At 48.7% G+C, this 17,411-nt stretch overlaps 1 protein-coding gene across 3 annotated transcripts in view; it reads left to right on the forward strand.

Annotated features, from left to right (window-relative positions):
* Window positions 1-17,411, forward strand: part of polr3a (polymerase (RNA) III (DNA directed) polypeptide A) — a 68,009-nt gene that overhangs the window by 25,056 nt on the left and 25,542 nt on the right. For all 3 annotated transcript variants that reach the window (XM_029697484.1, XM_029697485.1, XM_029697486.1), the window contains 5 exons: window positions 6,155-6,266; window positions 9,115-9,233; window positions 11,771-11,908; window positions 12,867-13,037; window positions 14,925-15,038. In XM_029697484.1, the coding sequence (XP_029553344.1) occupies window positions 6,155-6,266; window positions 9,115-9,233; window positions 11,771-11,908; window positions 12,867-13,037; window positions 14,925-15,038 (654 nt within the window). The remainder of the gene's footprint in view (window positions 1-6,154; window positions 6,267-9,114; window positions 9,234-11,770; window positions 11,909-12,866; window positions 13,038-14,924; window positions 15,039-17,411) is intronic.

The following is a 17,411-nucleotide window of genomic DNA, read 5'->3' on the forward strand; positions in this document are numbered from 1 at the left end:
ATCTATTGTCTGGCTGATGTCTGGCGCTCCTTCTAGTCCAGCTACTGTATCTATTGTCTGGCTGATGTCTGGTGCTCCTTCTAGACCAACTACTGTATCTATTGTCTGGCTGATGTCTGGTGCTCCTTCTAGACCAGCTACTGTATCTATTGTCTGGCTGATGTCTGGCGCTCCTTCTAGACCAGCTTCTGTATCTATTGTCTGGCTGATGTCTGGCGCTCCTTCTAGACCAGCTACTGTATCTATTGTCTGGCTGATGTCTGGCGCTCCTTCTAGACCAGCTACTGTATCTATTGTCTGGCTGATGTCTGGTGCTCCTTCTAGACCAGCTACTGTATCTATTGTCTGGTTGATGTCTGGCGCTCCTTCTAGACCAGCTACTGTATCTATTGTCTGGCTGATGTCTGGCGCTCCTTCTACACCAGCTACTGTATCTATTGTCTGGCTGGTGTCTGGTGCTCCTTCTAGACCAGCTACTGTATCTATTGTCTTGCTGTCTGGTGCTCCTTCTAGACCAGCTACTGTATCTATTGTCTGGCTGGTGTCTGGTGCTCCTTCTAGACCAGCTACTGTATCTATTGTCTGGCGGATGTCTGGCGCTCCTTCTAGACCAGCTACTGTATCTATTGTCTGGCTGATGTCTGGCGCTCCTTCTAGACCAGCTACTGTATCTATTGTCTGGCTGATGTCTGGTGCTCCTTCTAGACCAGCTACTGTATCTATTGTCTGGCTGTCTGGTGCTCCTTCTAGACCAGCTACTGTATCTATTGTCTGGCTGATGTCTGGTGCTCCTTCTAGACCAGCTACTGTATCTAGTGTCTGGCGCTCCTTCTAGACCAGCTACTGTATCTATTGTCTGGCTGTCTGGTGCTCCTTCTAGACCAGCTACTGTGTCTATTGTCTGGCTGATGTCTGGCGCTCCTTCTAGACCAGCTACTGTATCTAGTGTCTGGCGCTCCTTCTAGACCAGCTACTGTATCTATTGTCTGGCTGTCTGGTGCTCCTTCTAGACCAGCTACTGTATCTATTGTCTGGCTGATGTCTGGTGCTCCTTCTAGACCAGCTACTGTATCTAGTGTCTGGCGCTCCTTCTAGACCAGCTACTGTATCTATTGTCTGGCTGTCTGGTGCTCCTTCTAGACCAGCTACTGTATCTATTGTCTGGCTGATGTCTGGCGCTCCTTCTAGACCAGCTACTGTATCTATTGTCTTGCTGGGGTCTGGCGCTCCTTCTAGACCAGCTACTGTATCTATTGTCTGGCTGATATCTGGCGCTCCTTCTAGACCAGCTACTGTATCTATTGTCTGGCTGATGTCTGGTGCTCCTTCTAGACCAGCTACTGTATCTATTGTCTGGCTGTCTGGTGCTCCTTCTAGACCAGCTACTGTATCTATTGTCTGGCTGTTGTCTGGTGCTCCTTCTAGACCAGCTACTGTATCTAGTGTCTGGCGCTCCTTCTAGACCAGCTACTGTATCTATTGTCTGGCTGTCTGGTGCTCCTTCTAGACCAGCTACTGTGTCTATTGTCTGGCAGATGTCTGGCGCTCCTTCTAGACCAGCTACTGTATCTAGTGTCTGGCGCTCCTTCTAGACCAGCTACTGTATCTATTGTCTGGCTGTCTGGTGCTCCTTCTAGACCAGCTACTGTATCTATTGTCTGGCTGATGTCTGGTGCTCCTTCTAGACCAGCTACTGTATCTAGTGTCTGGCGCTCCTTCTAGACCAGCTACTGTATCTATTGTCTGGCTGTCTGGTGCTCCTTCTAGACCAGCTACTGTATCTATTGTCTGGCTGATGTCTGGCGCTCCTTCTAGACCAGCTACTGTATCTATTGTCTTGCTGGTGTCTGGCGCTCCTTCTAGACCAGCTACTGTATCTATTGTCTGGCTGATGTCTGGCGCTCCTTCTAGACCAGCTACTGTATCTATTGTCTGGCTGATGTCTGGTGCTCCTTCTAGACCAGCTACTGTATCTATTGTCTGGCTGTCTGGTGCTCCTTCTAGACCAGCTACTGTATCTAGTGTCTGGCGCTCCTTCTAGACCAGCTACTGTATCTATTGTCTGGCTGTCTGGTGCTCCTTCTAGACCAGCTACTGTATCTATTGTCTGGCTGATGTCTGGCGCTCCTTCTAGACCAGCTACTGTATCTATTGTCTGGCTGATGTCTGGCGCTCCTTCTAGACCAGCTACTGTATCTATTGTCTGGCTGATGTCTGGCGCTCCTTCTAGTCCAGCTACTGTATCTATTGTCTGGCTGATGTCTGGTGCTCCTTCTAGACCAACTACTGTATCTATTGTCTGGCTGATGTCTGGTGCTCCTTCTAGACCAGCTACTGTATCTATTGTCTGGCTGATGTCTGGCGCTCCTTCTAGACCAGCTTCTGTATCTATTGTCTGGCTGATGTCTGGCGCTCCTTCTAGACCAGCTACTGTATCTATTGTCTGGCTGATGTCTGGCGCTCCTTCTAGACCAGCTACTGTATCTATTGTCTGGCTGATGTCTGGTGCTCCTTCTAGACCAGCTACTGTATCTATTGTCTGGTTGATGTCTGGCGCTCCTTCTAGACCAGCTACTGTATCTATTGTCTGGCTGATGTCTGGCGCTCCTTTTACACCAGCTACTGTATCTATTGTCTGGCTGGTGTCTGGTGCTCCTTCTAGACCAGCTACTGTATCTATTGTCTTGCTGTCTGGTGCTCCTTCAAGACCAGCTACTGTATCTATTGTCTGGCTGGTGTCTGGTGCTCCTTCTAGACCAGCTACTGTATCTATTGTCTGGCGGATGTCTGGCGCTCCTTCTAGACCAGCTACTGTATCTATTGTCTGGCTGATGTCTGGCGCTCCTTCTAGACCAGCTACTGTATCTATTGTCTGGCTGTCTGGTGCTCCTTCTAGACCAGCTACTGTATCTATTGTCTGGCTGATGTCTGGTGCTCCTTCTAGACCAGCTACTGTATCTAGTGTCTGGCGCTCCTTCTAGACCAGCTACTGTATCTATTGTCTGGCTGTCTGGTGCTCCTTCTAGACCAGCTACTGTGTCTATTGTCTGGCTGATGTCTGGCGCTCCTTCTAGACCAGCTACTGTATCTAGTGTCTGGCGCTCCTTCTAGACCAGCTACTGTATCTATTGTCTGGCTGTCTGGTGCTCCTTCTAGACCAGCTACTGTATCTATTGTCTGGCTGATGTCTGGTGCTCCTTCTAGACCAGCTACTGTATCTAGTGTCTGGCGCTCCTTCTAGACCAGCTACTGTATCTATTGTCTGGCTGTCTGGTGCTCCTTCTAGACCAGCTACTGTATCTATTGTCTGGCTGATGTCTGGCGCTCCTTCTAGACCAGCTACTGTATCTATTGTCTTGCTGGTGTCTGGCGCTCCTTCTAGACCAGCTACTGTATCTATTGTCTGGCTGATGTCTGGTGCTCCTTCTAGACCAGCTACTGTATCTATTGTCTGGCTGTCTGGTGCTCCTTCTAGACCAGCTACTGTATCTATTGTCTGGCTGATGTCTGGTGCTCCTTCTAGACCAGCTACTGTATCTAGTGTCTGGCGCTCCTTCTAGACCAGCTACTGTATCTATTGTCTGGCTGTCTGGTGCTCCTTCTAGACCAGCTACTGTGTCTATTGTCTGGCTGATGTCTGGCGCTCCTTCTAGACCAGCTACTGTATCTAGTGTCTGGCGCTCCTTCTAGACCAGCTACTGTATCTATTGTCTGGCTGTCTGGCGCTCCTTCTAGACCAGCTACTGTATCTATTGTCTGGCTGATGTCTGGCACTCCTTCTAGACCAGCTACTGTATCTATTGTCTTGCTGATGTCTGGCGCTCCTTCTAGACCAGCTACTGTATCTATTGTCTGGCTGATGTCTGGCGCTCCTTCTAGACCAACTACTGTATCTATTGTCTTGCTGGTGTCTGGCGCTCCTTCTAGACCAGCTACTGTATCTATTGTCTGGCTGATGTCTGGCGCTCCTTCTAGACCAGCTACTGTATCTATTGTCTGGCTGATGTCTGGTGCTCCTTCTAGACCAGCTACTGTATCTATTGTCTGGCTGATGTCTGGTGCTCCTTCTAGACCAGCTACTGTATCTATTGTCTGGCTGATGTCTGGTGCTCCTTCTTGACCAGCTACTGTATCTATTGTCTGGCTGGTGTCTGGCACTCCTTCTTGACCAGCCACTGTATCTATTGTCTGGCTGGTGTCTGGTGCTCCTTCTAGACCAGCTACTGTATCTATTGTCTGGCTGGTGTCTGGCGCTCCTTCTAGAGCAGCTACTGTATCTATTGTCTGGCTGTCTGGCGCTCCTTCTAGACCAGCTACTGTATGTATCTATTGTCTGGCTGATGTCTGGCGCTCCTTCTAGACCAGCTACTGTATCTATTGTCTGGCTGTCTGGCGCTACTTATAGACCAGCTACTGTATCTATTGTCTGGCTGATGTCTGGTGCTCCTTCTAGACCAGCTACTGTATCTATTGTCTGGCTGGTGTCTGGTGCTCCTTCTAGACCAGTTACTGTATCTAGTGTCTGGCGCTCCTTCTAGACCAGCTACTGTATCTATTGTCTGGCTGATGTCTGGTGCTCCTTCTAGACCCGCTACTGTATCTATCGTCTGGCTGATGTCTGGTGCTCCTTCTAGACCAGCTACTGTATCTATTGTCTGGCTGATGTCTGGCGCTCCTTCTAGACCAGCTACTGTATCTATTGTCTGGCTGTCTGGCGCTCCTTCTAGACCAGCTACTGTATGTATCTATTGTCTGGCTGATGTCTGGCGCTCCTTCCAGACCAGCTACTGTATCTATTGTCTGGCTGTCTGGCGCTACTTCTAGACCAGCTACTGTATCTATTGTCTGGCTGATGTCTGGTGCTCCTTCTAGACCAGCTACTGTATCTATTGTCTGGCTGATGTCTGGCGCTCCTTCTAGACCAGCTACTGTATCTATTGTCTGGCTGGTGTCTGGTGCTCCTTCTAGACCAGTTACTGTATCTAGTGTCTGGCGCTCCTTCTAGACCAGCTACTGTATCTATTGTCTGGCTGATGTCTGGCGCTCCTTCTAGACCAGCTACTGTATCTATTGTCTGGCTGATGTCTGGCGCTCCTTCTAGACCAGCTACTGTATCTATTGTCTGGCTGATGTCTGGCGCTCCTTCTAGTCCAGCTACTGTATCTATTGTCTGGCTGATGTCTGGTGCTCCTTCTAGACCAACTACTGTATCTATTGTCTGGCTGATGTCTGGTGCTCCTTCTAGACCAGCTACTGTATCTATTGTCTGGCTGATGTCTGGCGCTCCTTCTAGACCAGCTACTGTATCTATTGTCTGGCTGATGTCTGGCGCTCCTTCTAGACCAGCTTCTGTATCTATTGTCTGGCTGATGTCTAGCGCTCCTTCTAGACCAGCTACTGTATCTATTGTCTGGCTGATGTCTGGCGCTCCTTCTAGACCAGCTACTGTATCTATTGTCTGGTTGATGTCTGGCGCTCCTTCTAGACCAGCTACTGTATCTATTGTCTGGCTGATGTCTGGCGCTCCTTCTACACCAGCTACTGTATCTATTGTCTGGCTGTTTGGTGCTCCTTCTAGACCAGCTACTGTGTCTATTGTCTGGCTGATGTCTGGCGCTCCTTCTAGACCAGCTACTGTATCTAGTGTCTGGCGCTCCTTCTAGACCAGCTACTGTATGTATCTATTGTCTGGCTGTCTGGTGCTCCTTCTAGACCAGCTACTGTATCTATTGTCTGGCTGTCTGGCGCTACTTCTAGACCAGCTACTGTATCTATTGTCTGGCTGATGTCTGGTGCTCCTTCTAGACCAGCTACTGTATCTATTGTCTGGCTGATGTCTGGAGCTCCTTCTAGACCAGCTACTGTATCTATTGTCTGGCTGGTGTCTGGTGCTCCTTCTAGACCAGTTACTGTATCTAGTGTCTGGCGCTCCTTCTAGACCAGCTACTGTATCTATTGTCTGGCTGATGTCTGGTGCTCCTTCTAGACCAGCTACTTTAGTCTGGTGGCCTTTTGAAACCAGGTAGATCATCATCTCTGCTTCAGACTGACGTGAGGAGGAGAGATAGCACTTTCTTTTTTAATGGTGGGTCTATTTTGGAGGTTTATCTATTATCTGTGGTTTAGAGTGATAATGATGTGTCTGTCTCAACAGGCCCTCATCCTGAAGGAACTATCTGTTATCAGAGACCATGCCGGCAGCGCCTGCCTCAGAGAACTGGACAAGACCAACAGTCCTCTGATTATGGCTCTGTGTGGCTCCAAAGGTAGGTCAACTAACCAACCCTCTGATTATGGCTCTGTGTGGCTCCAAAGGTAGGTCAACTAACCAACCCTCTGATTATGGCTCTGTGTGGCTCCAAAGGTAGGTCAACTAACCAGCCGCGGAGGTTTAAATGCTGCCTTTACCACACACACACTGTCACACACACGGTCACACACACACATACATTAATCACATGTCAGGAGCTCTGCTTGTACCCGCTTCTAATAATAAGGACTAACTGGTTCTTATTCACTTCAACTAAGACTTCCTGATTCGCTCTGATTTTATTGGCCATTAGAGCGCTGTTGTCATGGGAACAGCTAGGCTATACTCTTAACGTTTGTTATATGGATTATTAGGGGTAGTACTGACCTGTAGCTGACCTGTATGCTAATATAGCCATTATAATTGCCTTATTTCATTTTTTCCCTGCTTTAGGCTCTTTCATTATCTGTTTATGGTAGGATGTACAGTATAGTTTATAGTCCAGGACTGAAAACTATGCTCAATGGAGATTCTCCACAGATTTCAAAAGCTTAGTCTGTGTCCGGGAAACCAGCCCATGGGTTTAAGACTGGGGTCGGCGACAGGCAGCCCGCGGGCCAAAACCGGCCTGCAACTTTAAAAAAAAAAATTTTTTTTTAAATGACTGTAAAATCACCAGGAATTCAGCAAAAAAATGAGTTTAATTTAGGAAATCTGTTCCCAAGTATTCCAACGAATAAAGAAAAAAAGAGACGTGATCAAGGTATGATATTATTTGGGGTTTTAGTTGTCAATTTGCAGTTTTCAAAATTATTATAATTATGTTCCAGCCCCCCCGACCATTCACTCTGACAAAAATCAGCCCCCAGGGCTGAATCTAGTCTCCCTCCCCCTGGTTAAGGTAAATAAGTTAGTGTAATGGTAATGTCCTTAAATCCTTTTCTCATTATGTCTCTTCTCCCTGCTGTAGACTCTCATCAACATCTCTCCATCATCATGTCTCTTCTCCCTGCTGGAGACTCTCATCATCTCCATCATCATGTCTCTTCTCCCTGCTGGAGACTCTCATCATCTCCATCATTATGTCTCTTCTCCCTGCTGTAGACTCTCATCATCTCCATCATCATGTCTCTTCTCCCTGCTGTAGACTCTCATCATCTCCATCATTATGTCTCTTCTCCCTGCTGGAGACTCTCATCAACATCATCTCCATCATCATGTCTCTTCTCCCTGCTGTAGACTCTCATCAACATCTCTCCATCATTATGTCTCTTCTCCCTGCTGTAGACTCTCATCATCTCCATCATCATGTCTCTTCTCCCTGCTGTAGACTCTCATCATCATCTCTCCATCATTATGTCTCTTCTCCCTGCTGTAGACTCTCATCAACATCTCTCCATCATTATGTCTCTTCTCCCTGCTGTAGACTCTCATCATCATCTCTCCATCATCATGTCTCTTCTCCCTGCTGTAGACTCTCATCAACATCTCTCCATCATTATGTCTCTTCTCCCTGCTGTAGACTCTCATCTCCATCATTATGTCTCTTCTCCCTGCTGTAGACTCTCATCAACATCTCTCCATCATCATGTCTCTTCTCCCTGCTGTAGACTCTCATCATCTCCATCATCATGTCTCTTCTCCCTGCTGTAGACTCTCATCAACATCTCTCCATCATCATGTCTCTTCTCCCTGCTGTAGACTCTCATCAACATCTCTCCATCATCATGTCTCTTCTCCCTGCTGTAGACTCTCATCAACATCTCTCCATCATTATGTCTCTTCTCCCTGCTGGAGACTCTCATCAACATCTCTCCATCATTATGTCTCTTCTCCCTGCTGTAGACTCTCATCATCTCCATCATTATGTCTCTTCTCCCTGCTGGAGACTCTCATCAACATCTCTCCATCATTATGTCTCTTCTCCCTGCTGTAGACTCTCATCAACATCTCTCCATCATTATGTCTCTTCTCCCTGCTGGAGACTCTCATCAACATCTCTCCATCATTATGTCTCTTCTCCCTGCTGGAGACTCTCATCATCTCCATCATTATGTCTCTTCTCCCTGCTGTAGACTCTCATCATCTCCATCATCATGTCTCTTCTCCCTGCTGTAGACTCTCATCATCTCCATCATCATGTCTCTTCTCCCTGCTGTAGACTCTCATCAACATCTCTCCATCATTATGTCTCTTCTCCCTGCTGTAGACTCTCATCATCTCCATCATTATGTCTCTTCTCCCTGCTGTAGACTCTCATCATCTCCATCATCATGTCTCTTCTCCCTGCTACATTTCTCATGTATTCATTGATTATGGGCAGTACATGTATATGGTCCAACTCAATGGTGTTGTGGTTAGAGGTCTTGAGAGTGTGATCCCCGGCTGAGTCATACCATAGAAAAATGAGACCTGGTGCATCTCTGCTTGTCACTCTGCATTAAGGAGATAGATTGGGGGTAAGGCCCTGTGATAGATTAGTGTCCTGTCCAGGGGGTGTACTGAGGAGATAGACTAGTGTCCTGTCCAGGGGGTGTACTGAGGAGATAGACTAGTGTCCTGTCCAGGGGGTGTACTGGGGAGATAGACCAGTGTCCTGTCCAGGGGGTGTACTGGGGAGATAGACCAGTGTCCTGTCCAGGGGGTGTACTGGGGAGATAGACCAGTGTCCTGTCCAGGGGGTGTACTGGTACATCACGCTACAGAAACAGGAGATCCTAGTCCTATGAGCCGTTCTGGCTGCTTGCTTTCTTTTACCTGTATATGGTAGAATGCTTAGGATTTTTTAGTTTTGTTTGTTTAAGGTGATGATTCAGTAATGCTAATGGTCGTATTTCTTCATCCCTTTCATTCTCCCCTCCTAGGATCCTTCATCAACATCTCCCAGATGATTGCCTGTGTGGGCCAGCAGGCTATAAGCGGCTCTCGAGTGCCCGACGGCTTTGAGAACCGCTCGCTGCCACACTTTGAGAAGCACTCTAAAGTAAGATTCTCTAAGAACCTCTTAAGGCCTTTATTAACCAGCTGAAATCACCATTATATCTGTCCAGAGTCTCAGAACATGGGTTCATTCATTCATAACATCAAGATATTAGGGCGGGCTATCTCCCAAATGACACCCTATTTCATAGTGTACTCCTTTTCACCAGGGCACTGATAGGGTTCTGGTCAAAAGTAGTGCATTATATAGGGAATAGGGGGACATTTGGGACACAGCTGAGGACCTGAAGCCACTCCTGGAGGACAATGGAAGTAGATATAATTACTCAGAACAAAAATATAAACGCAACATGCAACAATTTCAAAGATTTTACTTAGTTACAGTTCACATAAGGAGATCAGTCAATTGAAATCAATTCATTAGGCCCTAATCTATGGATTTCACATGACTGGAAAATACAGACTGCATTAACATCTGTCAGTCAGTATCTGGTGTGTTCACTATTTGCCTCATGCAGTGCGACACATCTCTTTCACATAGAGTTGATCAGGATGTTGATTTGTGGCCTGTGGAATGTTGTCCCATTCCTCTTCAATGGCTGTGCAAAGTTGGCCGATATTGGTGGGAACTGGAACACGCTGTCGTTCACGTCAATCCAGAGCATCCCAAACATGCTCAATGGGTGGTGACATGTCTGGTGAGTATGCAGGCCATGGAAGAACTGGGACATTTTCAACTTCCAGGAATTGTGTACAGATCCTTGCGACATGGGGCCGTGCATTATCATGCTGAAACATGAGGTGATGGAGGTGGATGAATGGCACAACAATGGACCTCAGGATCTCATCACGGTATCTGTGTGCATTCAAATTGCCATTGATAAAATGCAATTTGCATAACCCCATCTCACCACCATGGGGCACTCTGTTCACAACGTTGACATCAGCAAACCGCTCGCACACACGACGCCGTACACGCTGTCTGCCATCTGACCGGGACAGTTGAAACCGGAGTTCGTCCGTGATGAGCACACTTCTCCAGCGTGCCAGTGGCCGTCGATGTGAGCATTGGCCCACTCAGGTCGATTTATGATGCCGAACTCCGGTCAGCTATATCTACGGGCTTTAATGTGTTTCTGTCATGTGGAATGTGCAGTAGCCTGTATCATATACAGTTCGTTCTGAAAGGATTCACACCCCTTGACTTTTTCCACATTTTGTTACGTTAGTCTTATTCTAAAAATTTATGAAATAATTTTTCCCCCTCATCAATCTACACACAATACCCCATAATGACCAAGCGAAAACAGGTTTTTAGAAATGTTTGCAAATTTATAAAAATAAACAGAAATACCTTATTTACATAAGTATTCAGACCCTTTGCTATGAGACTCTAAATTGAGCTCAGGTGCATCCTGTTTCCATTGATCCTCCTTGAGACGTTTCTACAACTTGAGTGGAGTCCACCTGTGGTAAATTCAATTGTTTGGACATGATTTGGAAAGGCACACACCTGTCTATATAAGGTCCCACAGTTGACAGTACATGTCAGAGCAAAAATCAAGCCATGAGGCCGAAGGAATTGTCCGTAGAGCTCCGAGACAGGATTGTGTCGAGGCATAGATCTGGGAAAGGGTACCAAAAAATGTTTGCCGTTTTGAAGGTCCTTAACAACACAGTGGCCACCATCATTCTTAAATGGAAGAAGTTTGGAACCACCAAGACTCTTCCTAGAGCTGGCCGGCCAAACTGAGCAATCGGGGGAGAAGGGCCTTGGTCAGCGTGGTGACCAAGAACCCGATGGTTACTCTGACAGTGTGCCAGAGTTCCTCTGTAGAGATGGGAGTACCTTCCAAAAGGACAACCATCTCTGCAGCACTCCACCAAATCAGGCCTTTATGGTAGAGTGGCCAGACAGAAGCCACTCCTCAGTAAAAGGCACATGACAGCCTGCTTGGAGTTTTGCCAAAAGGCACCTAAAGGACTCAGATCATGAGAAACAAGACTCTCTGGCCTGATGAAACCAAGATTGAACTATTTTGCTCTGAATGCCAAGCGTTACATCTGGAAGAAACCTGGCATCGTCCCTACGGTGAAGCATGGTGGTGGCAGCAACATGCTGTGGGGATATTATTCAGCGGCAGGGACTGGGAGACTAGTCAGGATGCGGAGGATTGAGAAACACACAGCCTGATGCAAAAACGATCTCTAGCTTAAACAGATGGATTTTGATGGGGATTTATGTTAATTAGATTTCTGCGAACCTGCAGAAATTGTAGGCTAAGGGTTGAAAAACGTTCAAACGTTCATAATGTTTCTCCTTCCTAGCAGTAAACAACATCTCCAGCTGGCTCAGTCAGAGACCTGTTTTCATTGTTTTTGCTCTAACGGGATGAATCCCGAAATATCAACCCTTTTCCCTCCTTAGTGCACTACATCTGACCAAGGCGCTGTGGGGCCCTGGTCAGAAGTAATGCACTCTACAGTAATAGTGAATAGGGTGCCATTTGGGACTCGTCCGGGGCCTTATATAATGATGTAACACCTCTCTCTCTATCTCTCCTGTGTGTCGTGTCACAGCTTCCTGCGGCTAAAGGCTTTGTGGCTGACAGCTTTTATTCAGGCCTGACGCCCACAGAGTTCTTTTTCCACACTATGGCTGGTCGAGAGGGCTTGGTGGACACCGCTGTTAAAACAGCAGAGACCGGATACATGCAGGTAACACACACACACACACCGCTGGGCTGCTGTCTGCTGCACCGTACCCAACACCCTCTGCTCTCTGCTTGTATTAAAGAAAAGAGGAACAACGTGTGCTCCCTACAAATCTAAATCTGATCAGGCTCCCTCTTGAGTAGCGATCAGGGTTATCTCCTAGGGCATGGACTATTCAACTCTGACCCTATGAGGTCTGGATCCTGCTGGTTTTCTGTTCTACCTGGTCATTAATATCACCCACCTGATGTCCCAGGTCTAAGTCAGGCCCTGGTCATTAATATCACCCCACCTGGTGTCCCAGGTCTAAATCAGGCCCTGGTCATTAATATCACCCACCTGGTGTCCCAGGTCTAAGTCAGGCCCTGGTCATTAATATCACCCACCTGGTGTCCCAGGTCTAAGTCAGGCCCTGGTCATTAATATCACCCACCTGGTGTCCCAGGTCTAAATCAGTCCCTGGTCATTAATATCACCCACCTGGTGTCCCAGGTCTAAGTCAGGCCCTGGTCATTAATATCACCCCACCTGGTGTCCCAGGTCTAAGTCAGGCCCTGGTCATTAATATCACCCACCTGGTGTCCCAGGTCTAAGTCAGGCCCTGGTCATTAATATCACCCACCTGGTGTCCCAGGTCTAAATCAGGCCCTGGTCATTAATATCACCCACCTGGTGCCCCAGGTCTAAGTCAGGCCCTGACTAGAGGGGAACAATGAAAACATGCAGTGGAGCTGGCCTGGCGGTCCAGAGTTGAGGGTCCTAGTGGTGTGTTGTTGATGTGGTCAGATCAGAACAGCTCACCATCTGACTAATGGCACATAGCAGAGGAACGGTGTTGAGTGGTCACACACACACACACACACACACACGGTTACACAACAAGCGAGATTAAATAGGCCTATCTGTTGTTGATTCATCCTCTGATCTGTTCTTCTGTGGTGGATGTGTTGTGTGTCAACAGAGACGTCTGGTGAAGTCGTTGGAGGACCTGTGTTCCCAGTATGATCTGACGGTACGGAGCTCCACTGGTGACATCATCCAGTTTGTCTACGGGGGGGACGGCCTGGACCCGGCCGCCATGGAGGGGAAAGATGAACCGCTGGAGTTCAACAGAGTTCTGGACAACATCCGGGTGAGTCACACGTGTACGACAAGACTTAATCTCACACACAGAGACACACATGCAAGCACACACACACACAGAGACACACACACAGACATACACACAGAGAGAGAAAGACGCACGCACAGAGACGTACACACAGAGAGAGAGAGACACACGCAGACGCTCACACACCCATTATTCTCTTAGACCTCACCTGTCGTCAGTCTGGCAACAATAACATAAACAAGCCTGCATTTCAAAGTGCCAGACTTCAGAATGTGCAGACGGTGAAATGAGGTTTTACCCAGCGTGCATGTTGTCATCTCTATGTATGTGTTGGTGATGCAGGTCAGCTGTTTGTTCACTCGCCCACAGTTACTAATAACACATCCGCACTCCTCCCTCTATCCCTCCATGACTCCTCTTCCCTCCATCCCACTCCCTCTATCCCTCCTCTCTCCATCCCTCTATCCCTCCTCTCCATCCCTCTATCCCTCCTCTCCATCCCTCTATCCCTCCTCTCTCCATCCCTCTATCCCTCCTCTCCATCCCTCTATCCCTCCTCTCCATCCCTCTATCCCTCCTCTCCATCCCTCTATCCCTCCTCTCCATCCCTCTATCCCTCCTCTCTCCATCCCTCTATCCCTCCTCTCTCCATCCCTCTATCCCTCCTCTCTATCCCTCTATCCCTCCTCTCCATCCCTCTATCCCTCCTCTCCATCCCTCTATCCCTCCTCTCTCCATCCCTCTATCCCTCCTCTCTCCATCCCTCTATCCCTCCTCTCCATCCCTCTATCCCTCCTCTCTCCATCCCTCTATCCCTCCTCTCTCCATCCCTCCTCTCTCTCCCTCTATCCCTCCATCCCTCTATCCCTCCTCTCCATCCCTTTATCCCTCCTCTCTATCCCTCCATCCCTCTATCCCTCCATCCCTCTCCCTCTATCCCTCCTCTCCATCCCTCTATCCCTCCTCTCCATCCCTTTATCCCTCCTCTCTATCCCTCCATCCCTCTATCCCTCCTCTCCATCCCTCCACCCCTCCTCTCTCCATCCCTCTATCCCTCCTCTCTATCCCTCTATCCCTCCTCTCTATCCCTCTATCCCTCTATCCCTCCTCTCCATCCCTCCTCTCTCTCCCTCTATCCCTCCATCCCTCTATCCCTCCTCTCCATCCCTCTATCCCTCCTCTCTCCATCCCTCTATCCCTCCTCTCTCCATCCCTCTATCCCTCCATCCCTCCATCCCTCTATCCCTCCATCCCTCTCCCTCTATCCCTCCTCTCCATCCCTCTATCCCTCCTCTCCATCCCTCTATCCCTCCTCTCCATCCCTCTATCCCTCCTCTCTCCATCCCTCTATCCCTCCTCTCTCCATCCCTCTATCCCTCCTCTCTCCATCCCTCTATCCCTCCTCTCTCCATCCCTCTATCCCTCCTCTCTCCATCCCTCCTCCCTCCATTCCTCTGCCCCTCCTCTCCATCCCTCTATCCCTCCATCCCTCTATCCCTCCTCTCTCCATCCCTCCTCTCTCCATCCCTCCATCCCTCTATCCCTCCTCTCCATCCCTCTATCCCTCCTCTCTCCATCCCTCTATCCCTCCATCTCCATCCCTCTATCCCTCCATCTCCATCCCTCTATCCCTCCTCTCCATCCCTCTATCCCTCCTCTCCATCCCTCTATCCCTCCTCTCCATCCCTCTATCCCTCCTCTCTCCATCCCTCTATCCCTCTATCCCTCCTCTCCATCCCTCTATCCCTCCTCTCTCCATCCCTCCTCTCTCATCCCTCTATCCCTCTATCCCTCCTCTCTCCATCCCTCTATCCCTCCTCTCTCCATCCCTCCTCCCTCCATCCCTCCTCTATCCCTCCTCTCCATCCCTCCATCCCTCTATCCCTCCTCCATCCTTCCATCTCCCAGTCGGTCCATACGTGTTCAGAGCAGCCAGCCCTTAGTAAGAATGAGTTGGTCCTGACAGCAGAGTCCATCATGAAGAGGAGTGACTTCAAGTGCTGCCGAGACAGCTTCCTCGAGGTAAATAACTATCACTTGTCCACTTGACTGCTTCTATGTCTGCGTTCAAAATGGCACCCTATTCCCTACATAGTGCACTTTAACCAGAGCCCTGGTCTAAAGTAGTGCACTGCATACCGTAGAGAATAGGGAGCCATTTGGGACCAGACTATATTATTGATTTTAGTTCTATTATCAACAGTAATGTTACAGGGTATAGACCTATATCAGTCATCAACAGTAATGTTCCAGGGTATAGACCTATATCAGTCATCAACAGTAATGTTACAGCCTATAGACCTATATCAATCATCAACAGTAATGTTCCAGGGTATAGACCTATATCAATCATCAACAGTAATGTTACAGCCTATAGACCTATATCAATCATCAACAGTAATGTTACAGGGTATAGACCTATATCAATCATCAACAGCCAGTTAAAATGTCAAGTTTGACAGATTTCTTCATTCAAACCAACGTTACCAGCAGTTACACCCCGGCGTATAGACCGAGACTTAGACCTGGGTAACATCCTCAAATGGCACCCTATTCCCTATGGGCTGCACTACTGTTTACCTGGGCCCACTGGGCTCTATATAGGGACTGGGGTGACATTTAGGACACAGACCTATATTATGGCCTATCAACAGCCACAGCCAACAGCAGATCTTCAACCACATTCAAATATTATAGATTTATCAAGTTATAGATTTATCAAGTCATCCTTCAGTCACATGTAGGTAAAACATGTTGATTTCTATATAGAATCTGAACAAGCGTATTCTGCTGTTTCCATGACTCTTCCCTTTGTCAAATAGAATTCTCAGAATTCAAGAGTTGCAGCTCTATTTTCAAATGTCACTTGTTCCAAGAATATCCGTGCTGTCCATGCATTCAGCACGTGACCACTATCGAGGCAGCATTGCTCTGGTTACTAGGCAAAAACTACTAACATAATAAACTTCAAATTGCAATATATGCTGTTCTGTCATCAATTGAAGAATGGGCGATAGAAACCAGATAGAAGCTGATAATGGTGCATGTGACTTCAGTTTCGTTCTGGTTTGCCGCCGATGTCCAAACCAAGTACTTGCTCAATGTCTTTCCATATCAGGGGAAAGCTGAAACCAGGCCTGCAGGTGAGTGACTGTCTGAGGCTGTGGGTTTGAGACTCATGGAGTCTTACACGGACAAAGGCAGAACTTGTGACCATGGATAACTTCTTCACATCAACTTCCCTGGCAAACAAGTTGATTGTGAAGAAGACTAGCCTGTTCAGAACAGTGAACAAACACAGGCGGGAGCTTGCAGCAGGTCCTGCTCTCTCTCTTCCTCAAGCACCACAGCTCCAAGCAGGCTGCCGAGGCAGCAGGTCCTGCTCTCTCTCTTCCTCAAACACCACAGCTCCAAGCAGGCTGCCGAGGCAGCAGGTCCTGCTCTCTCTCTTCCTCAAACACCACAGCTCCAAGCAGGCTGCCGAGGCAGCAGGTCCTGCTCTCTCTCTTCCTCAAGCACCACAGCTCCAAGCAGGCTGCCGAGGCAGCAGGTCCTGCTCTCTCTTCCTCAAGCACCACAGCTCCAAGCAGAGGCAGCAGGTCCTGCTCTCTCTCTTCCTCAAACACCACAGCTCCAAGCAGGCTGCCGAGGCAGCAGGTCCTGCTCTCTCTCTTCCTCAAGCACCACAGCTCCAAGCAGGCTGCCGAGGCAGCAGGTCCTGCTCTCTCTTCCTCAAGCACCACAGCTCCAAGCAGAGGCAGCAGGTCCTGCTCTCTCTCTTCCTCAAACACCACAGCTCCAAGCAGGCTGCCGAGGCAGCAGGTCCTGCTCTCTCTCTTCCTCAAGCACCACAGCTCCAAGCAGGCTGCTGAGGCAGCAGGTCCTGCTCTCTCTCTTCCTCAAACACCACAGCTCCAAGCAGGCTGCCGAGGCAGCAGGTCCTGCTCTCTCTCTTCCTCAAGCACCACAGCTCCAAGCAGGCTGCCGAGGCAGCAGGTCCTGCTCTCTCTCTTCCTCAAGCACCACAGCTCCAAGCAGGCTGCCGAGGCAGCAGGTCCTGCTCTCTCTCTTCCTCAAGCACCACAGCTCCAAGCAGGCTGCCGAGGCAGCAGGTCCTGCTCTCTCTCTTCCTCAAGCACCACAGCTCCAAGCAGGCTGCCGAGGCAGCAGGTCCTGCTCTCTCTCTTCCTCAAGCACCACAGCTCCCACTGGGGAAAAACAAGACACAATGTGAAGTCGGCTGCTGCACACGAAACAAGGCCCATGGAAACTGTGTGCAGTGCAACCGATTTTGTTTGTGGGGCTTGCTCACACAAAGCCCTGAAGCTGTGTGCTGACTGTGGAACCTGAAGCATAAAGAGAGAACTTGATTGGTTCATGTGTAAAGGCACAGGT

This window comes from Salmo trutta, chromosome 18 (genome assembly GCF_901001165.1).
Source record: "Salmo trutta chromosome 18, fSalTru1.1, whole genome shotgun sequence".
In the NCBI taxonomy this organism is placed as follows: domain Eukaryota; kingdom Metazoa; phylum Chordata; class Actinopteri; order Salmoniformes; family Salmonidae; genus Salmo; species Salmo trutta.